At 58.5% G+C, this 12,797-nt stretch overlaps 1 protein-coding gene across 4 annotated transcripts in view; it reads left to right on the forward strand.

Annotated features, from left to right (window-relative positions):
* The window catches only part of DHRSX (dehydrogenase/reductase X-linked), an 80,537-nt gene that overhangs the window by 6,967 nt on the left and 60,773 nt on the right, over positions 1–12,797 (forward strand). For 3 of the 4 annotated variants that reach the window (XR_008552065.1, XR_005125498.2, XM_037512755.2), the window contains exons 2-3: positions 6,362–6,469; positions 8,114–8,182. Coding sequence is in view for 2 of the 4 variants with exons in the window: in XM_037512755.2 (XP_037368652.1) it covers positions 6,362–6,469; positions 8,114–8,182 (177 nt within the window). In the remaining 2 variants the exon portion in view is untranslated. Of the gene's footprint in view, positions 1–16; positions 4,420–6,361; positions 6,470–8,113; positions 8,183–12,797 lie in introns of those variants that run through there. The other variant, XM_037512756.2, reaches the window with a different exon arrangement.

Below are 12,797 nucleotides of genomic sequence, written 5' to 3' on the forward strand. Positions count from 1 at the left end.
GTGGGGGGCTCGCAGGAGGGGGGCTCGCCCCCAAGACCAGGTGCTCTGGGGTGAGATACTTCCCTGCTGTAGGAAGAGGTTCCCCACAGAAGGGCTGTTTCTGGTGCAAACCCCAATTCTGGGGGAGCCCCCAATTTCCTTCTATGAAGCCCTTGAATGATCTCACTCAAAATAATGCAAGTGCCCAGGTGACATGTCTTGGGGGACCTATTCTGAGCGTCTTGGGGGGCCTGTATTGAGCATCTCGGGGGCCTGTTTTGAGCATCTTGGGGGTATGTTGTAAACATCTTGGGGGGCCTGTTCTGAACATCTTGGGGGCCTGTTCTGCATATCTTGGAGGGCCTATTCTGAGCATTTTGGGGGGTCTGTTCTGAGAGTCTTGGGGAGCCTATCCTGAGCATCTCGGGGCCTGTTCTGAGCATCTTGGGAGCCTGGTCTGAGCATCTTGGGGGTCTATTGTGAACATCTTAGGGGACCTGTTCTGAGCTTCTTGGGGGGCCTATTCTGAGCATCTTGGGTGGTCTGTTGTGAGCATCTTGGGGGAATCTGTTCTGAGCATCTTGGGGAGCGTGTTCTGAGCATCTTGGGGGCCTGTTCTGAGCTTTGGGGGCCTATTCTGAGCATCTTGGGGGGTCTGTTCTGAGCATCTCAGAAATCTGTTCTCAGCATCTTGGGGGGCCTGTTCTGAGCATCTCGGAGCAGCCAACTTATTGCGGGGAGCCCAGCAGGATGAGCAGGTGTACCTGGGAGCGGCACCCCCCACCCCCCCAGTCCTCACACCTCTGCCAGTTATTGCACAGACACAGATTTGTTGGTGACTCAGGTCTGGGCACTGTGATTGTGTAGAGGTGGGAGGAGATACCGATGGATGGACAGACGGGTGGATGGACAGACGGGTGGATGGGCAGAGGGAGATTACATTAGCACCCCTCACTGCAGCGTCCATCGTTTATAGCTCATGAACACCTTTTTCAGGGCTGAATACTATTCCACCCCACTCAGTGTTCCTCTACCCACTGCTGATGGGCCTGTGGTTTGACCCACTTTTCCGCCTGCTGTGCATCACACAGACCCTTTGAGTGGACCCGTCGTCCCTTCCCCTGACTGGGAGGTGCCCAGGAGGGAACCGGCAGCCCCCTGTGGTGTCACCGTGTCCAACCCTTGAGTAACCCCATTGGTTTCTGAAGTGGCTGCACCCCAGGAGGCCACGAGGGTCCTCACGTCTGTCTCCTCACCCACATTTGGTCTCTTCTGCCTTCGCCCTCCAGGTGGTGGCCACCCCAGCAGATGTGAGTGGGTCTCACTGACTAAGAGTCTTTTAGGGGGAGGGGACTTACTTTAAAAGGGGGGCGGGTGCCAAGCTCCCTTGTCATTTCCCGACAGGGCCGCGAACGGATGGTTTCAGCGTGAGGGATTGCGCCCCCCACCTCACGGGCTCAGCGGCACGCAGGCAGCTGGCCAGTGTTTGCTTTAGGAGGACAGGTCAGCAGAACTCAGTGTCCAGCAGCCCAGGAGGTCAAGGCCAGGCAGCCGTGCTGGCCCTGGGCTTGGACGGCACAGCCGCTGGCACCGTGTCCCTCCTGACCATGGCGACCACGTGCTCAGCCCTCGGAGGAGACAGGCCCCGGGTGGCGGGCACCGGCCTGTTTCCAGAGCAACTGGACAGGGGCCAGCAGGGCAGGCCGGTTTTCTCTTTCTTCTTTATCAAGGTGACGTGGGTTTGGGACTCTGTATGTGATTCTGGGGCATAGGGTCACATGTGTGTTACCGTCTGACCCCCCAACACAGCCCATGGTCCTTCGCCGTAGACCACTGTGTCCCCGACCCTCCAGCCCCCTCTGGTGGCCTCAGTTCTGCATGCAGATTTCTGGGTTTGTTTTGCATTAGGGTGAGGGTTACGGCTTAGAATTTAGGGTTTAGGGCTAGGGTTAGGGTCATGGTTGGGGTCTGTTCCTTTGCTTAATTTCTCTAAACTCGACACGAGTGAAACTATCCACCTGACTTCGCCTCGCCCCTTCTGTTCCTCTCCATGGCGCAGCCAATGGCAAGAGGCATCTTTTTCACGGCTGCGTAGTATTCCACCATGTGAAAACCACCCCATCTTTTTTTGCTTTTTCCTTTTTGGAAGAAGGTGGTATTCGATGGCATGAAATTGACATTTTTTAAGTTTTTCAGATGCTTGTAGGTGGACCCGCAGCTGTAAGCATGACTGTGAAGACAGCCTGGGTCTCCCCCACAGCTTCTCTCTCTCCCTGCCCCCCTCCACTCCCCTCTGGTCCTTAACCCTCAGCACCCCTGATCCTTTCTCAATTTTTATGGTGTGGTCGTTTCAACAGTGCCCTCTGCTGGGGGTCATGCCCCGGGGAACCCTTGTGAACCTGCTTAGCAGAATTCCCTGCAGACTCATCCAAGCTGTTGCCGCCACGATGGGCTTTTCTTTGTAATAACACCTGTGAAAAGTCCTGCGGAAAATCACCGCGGGATGAGCCCGCTCCCCCTCGTACACCAGCCGCAGCGAACGTTTCTGCTCCTTTCTCCTCGCGGTGGGAGTGTAACTGTGGCGCCGACGCCTCGAGGTGGAGTTTCTGGGTCAAAGAGAATATGCGTGTCACGGTTTCCTGGCCACGTCCTCCCGCCCCCTCCCGAGAAGACACAGTCCCGGTCGGGAGGAAACTGTGTCAGCGCCCAATTAGGTGTTCTGGGGAGGACTGATCCCAAAGAAGGCTCTTCCTTGTGACCTGTTCTGCTCGGTAAAAGCGAGCAACGGCCCTGCCTTCTACTTTATTTAATGGAGTCCCTGGACCATGTCCATCTGCATTGATTTCTCGGCACCTGCCAGTGCCTGCTTCACCTCTTTTGTCTACCTTGGGGGAGTTGTTAGGTTCTTGTCTTTTTTAACAGTGTAGACACTTCTCCACGGAAGAAGGCAACAGATCCAGTGTCAGCTTCGATTTCAAGCCACATACATGACCGGGACTTGGGGTGGGGGGGAGCGGGGGGCGGTTTTGCCAGCTTCTGAGCCGTCCGCCAGGCAGTGACCCACACCATGGAGTCTGTATCCTGTCCACATCCTGGTCTGGGCGGTGACACCCTGGAGGTCGATATTTCTGTTCCCAGCACAGGATCTGGTGCCCTCTGGGGTTGGGGCCTCGGCCAGCTGACCCATGACCCTTCCTCCGTGACCTGAGACAGCCCCGGGGAGGGGTGGAGCCTGTTGGGAAGGCGGGTTTCACGGCTCGAGTGGCATAAACAACAGCTGAGCACGCTCCGTTCCAAGCCGAGGGCCCCTGTCTCAGCAGAGCCCCCGAACAGTGCCCACAGGCGAGTCCTCCATGTCTGCTCACGTTTGGGGGAACCCTGAATGACCACTGACTTTGTGGACACCCAGGGAATTTCCCAACAGCGTCCAGGGAAGGCTGGGACAATGCACTAGGCAAAAACAGAGCCCGAGCCGGGGCGGTCAGCCAGCTGCCTGGAGAAATACTGTGGGGCCTTGCCTCTGACATGGGTCATCCCAGGAGGCCTTTCCCTGCACCCACTGAGAGCCCCCGGCTGCCCCGGGAGGTCTTCGTGGAGTAGACAGAAGAGGAGCAGTAGTTGGCACCTGGTGGCCCCATCTTCTGTGTCTTCCCAGGAGGGAAGTGGTGTGGGATGCCCCCTGGGGTCTTTCTTACAAAATTCCAATCTCTTCAATTTGTCTTTTGTTGGTTTAATTTGAAGGCGTCTCAGCATCAACCCCAGAGACCCCTCCGCTGGTGAAGCCGTCGCATTGCTGGTTAGGATTTAACGTGTGAATTTTATGGGGTGGGGGACGGGAGAATTATGAAATCCGCGTCCTATACCGCCCGCTCAAACTCAAGTAGAAATGGCGTTTGCGTGAAATGGGCTTGTTTTGAGGGTCACAGAGAGACAACTTAGGAGAAGTGAATCTGGCCGTAGTAGTTCCAGGTCAAGTTAGTAGTCGCCTACAGATCTAGGAGCCCCTTATGACTCGGGAATAGCCGGGTGGTTTATTCCGGTCAGAACCAGGCCAGAAAACACCAGTGCGACTTTTTATTAAATTCAGCCTTTTCTCGGTTTCGTTTTCCCCGGCATGGCTTTAAATAACCCAAAGGGTTGCTTTTTAAAAGATACTCGTTCACGCTCTGTTGTCCCCGAGGTCTGCAGGAGTTCCTCGTGCAATTAATATGAAATATCTTGTTTACACAGGCGAATTAAAATATGTGTGTTTAAGGCTTTGCTCGCTGACAAGATGATTAATTGTAAAAGGAAGTCATTTGTTTCCCTAGATTCAGAAACACACAGAGCCACAAATAAAGGAAATTAAAGTCAAGCTCGGCATTCCTATGTCCTTTCTCCTGCGGAATTGGTTCCTCTCGCTCCTTCTGGGGCCCGGTTTGGTGGCCACTGGCCCATCGGGTGAGGGCCACACGACTGGAAACTTTATTTTTGCCCCCATCCCTTAACATTTTTTATTTTCTCTGTGTTTAGCTTGTTCATTTCTCTCCATCTGTGACATTGTGAGTTCCAGCCGCCCTGGGGTCTGGGAACCCCTAGTTGCCTGGACCCTGGACCTGAGCTGACCAGAGGATCTAGGGGGACAGTGGCCTGGGCATGAGACCCCCAAGGAGAGTGGGGCAGCTTTTTCTTCCTCAATCGCGTGGGGACCACCGATGAGGTGTCGAAAGGTTTCTTCTCTGGATTGAGTTATGTTCTGCATATAACACTGTGTGTATTTGATGCTTCCGTGAGGTGAAATGGCTGTTAATGAGGTTGTTCGTTGGCCACCGGGTGACTTAACCCGTTCTACACCCCACCTAGTGAATCCCCACCCATTTCAGAATAATCGTGACCCCTACTCAGGGCAGCGGGCGCTTTGCCTTGTCCTGGTGGGGGACAGCCAGCTGGGAGCACTTGCCCTGGGCATGGTGAGGATTCCGGTGAATCATGCCAGTTCATTTTCTGTGGTGAACCCCCCGAAAATATCCCGTGGGAGAAGATACACAGAACGGGGAGCTGGGGTGCAAGAAGCCACGTGGGAGATGTAATAACTTGACCAGTTTTGTTGCCAAAAAGTAGCCTGGAAATCAAAGACCAGTTGTAAAAGTCGGGGGGCTCTGTTTCCATCGAGCACTCTGCAAATGCGAGGGGCTGCTGCTGCTGCTGCTGAGGGAGGCTCTGATGGGGCTGCGGGTGGGGCCAGGACTGTCCCCCAGCATCTAGGGGGGGATGACACTCAGGAAAGAGGACAAGTTAAGGGGCCGAGGAGACCGTGGTGGACGGGATAGATCTGTTGCATCATTGGCCACCAGGTGCCCAGTCAAGTGGCCAGACCACCTTTCCTCTCCACTCTCCCCAACCCCAGCAGACACCCCCGTCCCAGCACCCCATTTTGACTCGTAGTCCCATCCACCCACCTGTGGCTCCTGGGGACCCTGCCGGACACCCTGGGGGTGGGGGTGAGATGACCCCGTGCCCCCACCCTCTGCCCTGCCTCTCACCTCTCAGCTGCACCCTGCTTTGTCACGGCCATTCCTGACCCCCATAGAGAGCCCCCGGCCACCCCAGTGCCCTCTCTGCTACAGCCTGGGTCTGCTGGCGTGGACGTCCATGCCGCACAAAGCAAGCTTACTCTCGCCTTTCCAAGGCCACATGCTGACCCCGGACACCGGGGCTGGCTGACCCCGCAGGGCTGGCTTCTCCTGGCCGCCATGTGTAAGATCGTCAATAGGAACAGCCGTGGGGTCTTTCCAGATGCAACCGGCAGCCCAGGCCCCGTCCCCACTCTCCTTGGGGGTCTCACGCCCAGGCCACTGTCCCCCTAGATCCTCCGGTCAGCTCAGGTCCAGGGTCCAGGCAACTAGGGTTCCCGGACCCCAGGGCGGCTGCAACTCACAATGTCGCAGTGCCCCGTCCCCTGTGCCGGAGCCCGGTGTCCCCTCCCGGGTCAAGGGTCTCCTTCGCCTTCCCTCCGTGCTGTCCACGGCCTGGATGGAGCTGCCCATGACTTTATTGGGGGGTTATTAGCGCCGCACCCCAGGGACATGAATTCCAGAATCCCACAAATGCTCACGTGCTCCCTTTACCATGTCCTTGGGGAGCCAGTGCGTCCGCGCTTCCGAGACACCCACCTGTTCAGGGGCACCCTCCCGGACGTGGGGGTGCCTCTTTGCCCCCCAATAATAATAAAACTTGCACTTGAAGCCTCGAAGCCACCATCTCCGGCCACAGGGGGTGCTGCTGAGCCGGGACAGCTGACCCTGCGGGGCGCAGATTGCTGCAGCGAATCCAGGGACGCCGCCCTTGGTCCTCAGCCCAGAGGAGCCCCCCGACTTTGCTTTTTTTTTTCCCCTCTCTGCAGTTTTCCCGCCACAACCGGGACGTGTCGCCATAGTGACCGGAGGGACAGTTGGCATCGGCTATGCCACGGCCAAGCACCTGGCGAGGCTCGGGATGCACGTGATCATAGGTGAGGGCCCCGCTCGGCCGGCCACTGGCTCCTGGGCTTGTGGTCACCAACTCGCTGCCCTTTCAAGACATCTCAGTCCCCTCAGCGGCCCCACCCCACGCTGATAACAGGGCGAGTTAATTTGCAGGGGCGGCCACAGCAGACCCCAGCCTGGGGACTCACACCCCACAAGGGTCTCCCGTCCAGGCCCGGGTGGGGCAGGCCGTCCCTCCTGACCGCCCTCCCGGGGCCCCCACGGGGTCGTCTCTCTGGGGGTGTCTGTGTCCTCACCTTCTTAGAGGGACCCCGTCCCATGGAGTCTAGTTGCTTTAGGTCATGATGGCATGGTTGGGAAGACCTGGGAGGGCAGGTGGGTGGACAGGAGGGGTCAGGTGGGTGGACAGGAGGGGTCAGGTGGGTGGACAGGAGAGGGAGGTGGGTGGACAGGAGGGGTCAGGTGGGTGGACAGGAGGAGTCAGGTGGGTGGACAGGAGGGGTCAGGTGTGTGGACAGGAGGGGTCAGGTATGTGGACAGGAGAGGGAGGTGGGTGGACAGGAGGGGTCAGGTGGGTGGACATGAGAGGGAAGTGGGTGGACAGGAGGGGTCAGGTGGGTGGACAGCAGAGGGAGGTGAGTGGACAGGAGGGGTCAGGTGGGTGGACAGCAGAGGGAGGTGGGTGGACAGGAGGGGTCAGGTGGGTGGACAGCAGAGGGAGGTGGGTGGACAGGAGGGGTTCAGGTGGTGGACATGGGAGGCGGGTGGGTGGACAGGAGAGATGACCGTCCTTGCTGGCCGGGGTCCCCCGCTGTGTCCTTGTGGGGACGTCTCCCCAGGACTACAGGAGCTGTAGGCCCGGCTCAGCCCACCATGGGGTTCCAGCCTCATGGGTCACGGCACCCCACAGGGGTCAGCGGCTGAGAGCCCTGGACCTTTAGTGCCCCCTGCTGCTCACGGGCACTTGAGCCCCAGCACCGCCCCTTCTGTTGTCGCCATGCACCTCATTAGCAACCTCGGCAATTGCATCTCACCCCACATTTCCTCGCGTGTGTCTGAACCCCGAGTGCCTCGCCCAGCACACACCACACGTCAGGGCCCCCCGACCGCGTCCATGCAGACCTGGACAGTCTCCGGTACGGGATAAAGAATCATCACCCCGGAGAAGCCCTGGGGGTTTGAGGACTTTGGGGTGTTGGGAGCAAAAGGGGGATCCATGGACAGCAGGGGAGGACAGTGAGCGCCGGCGGGTGAGAGAGCGGGGGCCACATGCCGCAGAGGAGGGAGAAGCTGCACCCCTAAATCACACAGCAAGTGGGGTTTCCGGCTCCAGCGCGCATGAGTGGGTGGGTGTGCCCCCCACATGGCCCCTCAGAGGCTTCTACTCCCAGACGCCGCCTGCCAGCAGGACAACGCGGGGCTGTTCTCGGCTTCTCCCCGTTCATTGTGCCATGGGGTGACCGGCTTGCCCGCCACGGCTGAAGAGCAAATGTCAAAAATACCCGCTTTCGGGGCCAGTCAGGTGGCACAAAATGCGCCGGGTGGAGGCCGCCGAGAGACGCCAGCACCCCATCTCGCGTCCGCCCTGTGGAAAGCACTTGGGCCGCGAGCGTCCGGCCCCGAGGCCCCGGGTGCCCCCGAGTGACCGCGCCTGTCCCTTCTCCTCGCAGCGGCCAACGACGACGCCAGAGCCCAGGACGCGGTGAGCCGGATACGCCGGGAGACGCTGAACCAGAAAGGTGAGCCCCGGGCACCCTCCGGCTCCCGTCCCCGTGGCCCGCGCTGGGGTGCGCCCGGCGGTGCTGGCGCTGCAGGTGGCGCTGCCGCTGCTCCTTGTGCTTTTGGGGGGCAGTTTCCGGTGCTCAGGGGCACCGCGTTGCAAGCTTGGGGCGCCGGGCGGGGCCGGGCCGCCGTGGCCTTGCCGCAGGGGTTGCGGAGCCAGGACGGGGTTTGCCACCCGGCGCGCCGAGGCCGACGCCCTGACGACGGGGTCCGAGAAGGGAAGCCGGGTGGTGGCAGGCGGAGTGGACGCAGGACACGGACTCAGACCTGCCTCTCCAGTGTTAATTAATTAAAGGGAGTTAATTCTCTTCTGTGGGTTCTGAGAACTGGGGTTCAGGCAAAAGAGGCTGAGTTTAGCGGCCTGGACGGCGGGCGCGGTTGGCGTTGGTGGGCCGGGGACAGGGCGGTCGGCGCCCGGAGCAGCGGGACAGGCTGCTCTGCAGGGGGCTGGAGTTTAGGGTTTCTGTTGGGGGACTCCCGGGTCTGGGGAGCCCCCACCCCGCACCCCCACCCCTCTGTATCTGTGTTTCTGGCTCCGACCGGCCTGGGAGCTGAGCGCGCGGTCAGTGCACGGTCAGTGCACACACCTCCGGGCTCTGCGGTGCCCGCACAACAAGCCTCCGAGGAAACTTTTTCTGCTTCGGAGCTTGGAGCCCCTCGGCCCCCAGCACGATCTCGAAACCCGTCTTGGCTCCTGGTCCAAACCCGGGCCCAGGGTCCTGGGTCATGCCAGGGGCAGGCGCGACCCTCGCCTGTGAGTTCGTGGCTTCCGATCAGACCGACGGCTGAAGCCAGGGCTCGGGTGCTGCTGTGCCCGACCCAGACGCCCGTCCCCCCGCACTGTGCCGACTCCCCGCGTGCTGTCGGGTCTGGTTCTGCCGTTCGCGCTGCGGCTCCTTCTGGAGACAGCAGAGAGAGCAGATGGGAGAGCCGCGTGGGAAGCCGCTGAGGGGGTTTGGGGCACCCCAGCAGCTGGGGGCTCTCTCGGCATTGAGTAGGAAACTCACAACCAGGGAGAGGCTGTCCCGATGGGTCCTCGGGCTCCCCCCAGGGCAGCCGCTCACTCTGCTTCCTCCGAGGCCGACGCCCCACTGCGCACCCCACCTGCCCGTCTGCCCTGGGGGGTGTCAGAGGGAGACGCATCCCCAGACCCTGCCCCTGCGGGTCGAGGCGTGGCCACACGGCTGCACCCCCATCTCCCGGATCACCTCCCGGAAGCCGGCGCCTGTGGTCCTTTGTTCTATAATTTCTGAATTAATTTTTCCGATGCTGATGTAAAGGATTCTCAGGGGATGACGCTCACCAAAAAGCTGGGACAGGGAGGTTCCGGCGACAAAAACTTGACAGTCTTTTGCCCAAACTTCCCTGATTTCAATCAGTAAAAGTAGCTCGTCTGGTGCCGAAATCCCCTGAAATAAATTCATAAGGATGTTCTGCTCCCCGCTCTGGCTCTGGTGGATCCTCTCCCCGTCCTGCGCTGCTGACTGCACCCAGTGCTTGTATAAATAAATAGATAAATCTTAAAAAAAAAAAAAAAAAAGAACTTTCTGGAATGATCTAGAACTTTCTAGAACATTCTAGAACTTTCTAGTTCTGTAGGTTGCGCCTCAGGGAGGATCCGAGGGTGTCACTGGGTGTCAGGCTTAGTCTCGGGGGACGAACCGGCCGTCTACGAACCCTGAGGTCTACCACACAGGGACCCCTAGGGGACCCCCATTCGCGGAGGAGACGACCGGGTCACCCCCAGTTACCCAACTCAACCGCAGGCCAGGGAGGCTCCTGTTCACTGGTTTTGAGCAGAAAATGTCGCCCAACAGCAGCTCACGAGGAGCAGAAATCATGGCCGCGTGCAGCTGACTCGAGTGGGGACGACATTTCTGTCCCCTCCCAGGGATGAGAGAGAGGGGGGCGATCCTGCGCCCCCATGTCACCTGCGGGCCAGGTGTGTATTCTTTGCCCCTCCTTGTGTCACCTGCCACTCTCATCCCCAGGTTCCCAGCTGGGAGACGCACTTCCCAAGGCCACGTGGTCAGCACCAGCGTGTCCACCTGTGCCGGCCCCAGGGGCTGGCTCTCGGCCTCCGGTTACTTCACTGGGGCTTCCTTCCTCTTTGCTTTCACGGAAAGGGGAGTTCTGGACCCCCCCGTGCTGGGTCAGGTCAAGGAAGGCCCCAGGTGCTCTTACCTGCCAGTGATTTTCATTGGAAAATCCATCTTGGGAACCACAAGCTTTGCAGCTGGCCACGTGCAGAAGCTGCAGTCACCACGGCCAGAGCTCCATCCCGTACCCCCTCCTGCCTCCTTCCCTGCGTGAACAGCCTTTTCCAGAGTCTCCTTCTGACTTATTTCAGTCGGCATCACCCCCTCCAGTCCGGCCATGGCATCACAAACGGCGAGCGCTCGCCTTTTTCATGGCTGCGTAGTACTCCATAATGTGTATCAGCTGCAGCTTCTCTATCCGGTTGTCTGTGGATGTGTATTCAGGGTGATTCCACATCGTGGCTATTGGGAACTCTTCATCCGGGCTCCCCCCACCCCCAATTGCTTTATAAAGAAATGATGTTGCATGAAATGGGCCTATTAGACAACATCTGTGCCGTCTGAGAGAGGATTCCGGTGTTGCACGGAGATGGCCCTCCAGGGGCGCAGACTTATAGGGTTTTCCTTGAACCCCTAGACTCTGATTGTGTAGTACGAGCCTTATGGGTGGGGCACTTGTGGGGAGACTTGAGTGACTGCTGGTTGTGTGGTCTCTCCCCACCCATGTCTCAGCCGCACACACCGGGGAGGCCCCTCGGATCCAGGCTGCAGTTTCGGCTTCTCGGCCCAGGCGCCCGTGTCTGGGGTCAGTCTGCCCGTCTTCACAGCGCCCACCCCGTCTCCGTGGCCTCCTCAGGACGAGCTGGGCCCTGTGTCTGCTGCAGGGCACGGGATTCAGGTTGGGGGGCGTCGTCCCCGGAGCACAGGCCAGCAATGGCGTTGAAAATGCACGGGCCCCTGTTCCCATCTCATTCTACTGATTCCAGCTGGAATTTGCAAACACCCACAGGCGTGTTCGTTTTTGAAGCTGCCCTTGCAAAGCACGAAGGCAAAGAGCAGACGCACAGGCAGGGGCACGAGGTTATAAACCGCGGAAGTGGAATTATCCCGCGTCACGGCCGCGGGCCGCAGCCAAGACATTAGGAGAATTTATAGGACGCTGCGTTCCCGAGCTGGTGAGAAATGAAAAATAAAAATCTGTGACCCGGCAATCGGGATGCAGCGACAATGAGACAGTAGGGGGAGAAAAAAATAAGGTGCAGAGATCGCACGCCAGGTGGAAGGGAGGTGCCACAAGCACAATCAATGGTGGCGTCCTGAGGAATAAGAAAGCATCATTAGTCACCAAACAATTATTCGTCTTTCACCCCAATTTTTTAAAAAAGGCAAGAACGCTCATCCTGCGTGTTTTTCCACCCTAAGGACGCTGTAGATCACGGGCTCTGCAAACGACAGGCCCAGGATTACCTCTGGCCCTCCACTTGTTTTTGCTAATAAAGTTTTATCGAAACACAGCCACCCCCATTCCTTCACCCACTGTCTGTGGCTGCGTTTGTCCTACGTCAACAGGGTCAAAGAGTTGCCACTGGTGCCATATGCGGCTGAAAATATGCACGTTCTGGGCTCAGTGGTGGACCCCCTACCCCTGGTGGGTGCACCGATAAGCAAAATGTCCATCTGCACCGTGGGATACTATTCGGCCACGAAAAGGAAGAAGCTCTGGCACCTGCCTACACATGGAAGAACGTTGGCGCCGTGGAATACTATTCAGCCACGAAAAGGAAGAAGCTCCGGCACCTGCTAACACATGGAAGAACGTTGGCGCCGTGGAATACTATTCAGCCACGAAAAGGAAGAAGCGCCGGCACCTGCTAACACATGGAAGAACGTTGGCGCCGTGGAATACTATTCAGCCACGAAAAGGAAGAAGCGCCGGCACCTGCTAACACATGGAAGAACGTTGGCACCGTGGAATACTATTCAGCCATGAAAAGGAAGAAGCTCCGGCACCTGCTAACACATGGAAGAACGTTGGCACCGTGGAATACTATTCAGCCACGAAAAGGAAGACGCTCTGGCACCTGCTAACACATGGAAGAACATCAGCACCGTGGAATACTATTCAGCCATGAAAAGGAAGAAGCTCTGGCACCTGCTAACACATGGAAGAACGTTGGGGGCATCCCCGGACTGTGTGAATCCACTTACAGGAGCCCCGGAGTCGTCAGACTCACAGAGACAAGAAGCGGACTGGTGTGTGCCAGGGCCGGGGCATTGAGTGTTGGACGGGGCGGAGTTTCAGGCGGGGCAGAGAGAGTGTCTGGCTTAGCTACTGAATAGACTTCCAGGTGGACAAACACCGTCGGCCGTGCTACTCTGTCCTCACTTGCAGGGAAAAGCGTATTTTCTTCTGAATTAATCGTAAAGCCCTCAGGGTGATTCCATGTCCTTCAGCTAACAAACAGCTGTGGAGATGGGTTGTGGAGCAGCAGCTGCAAGCTGGTGGAGGCTCTGTCTACACCCCACAGTGGGA

This window comes from Talpa occidentalis, unplaced genomic scaffold (assembly GCF_014898055.3).
Source record: "Talpa occidentalis isolate TD23 unplaced genomic scaffold, MPIMG_talOcc4v2.1 talOcc4.15, whole genome shotgun sequence".
NCBI classification, from domain to species: domain Eukaryota; kingdom Metazoa; phylum Chordata; class Mammalia; order Eulipotyphla; family Talpidae; genus Talpa; species Talpa occidentalis.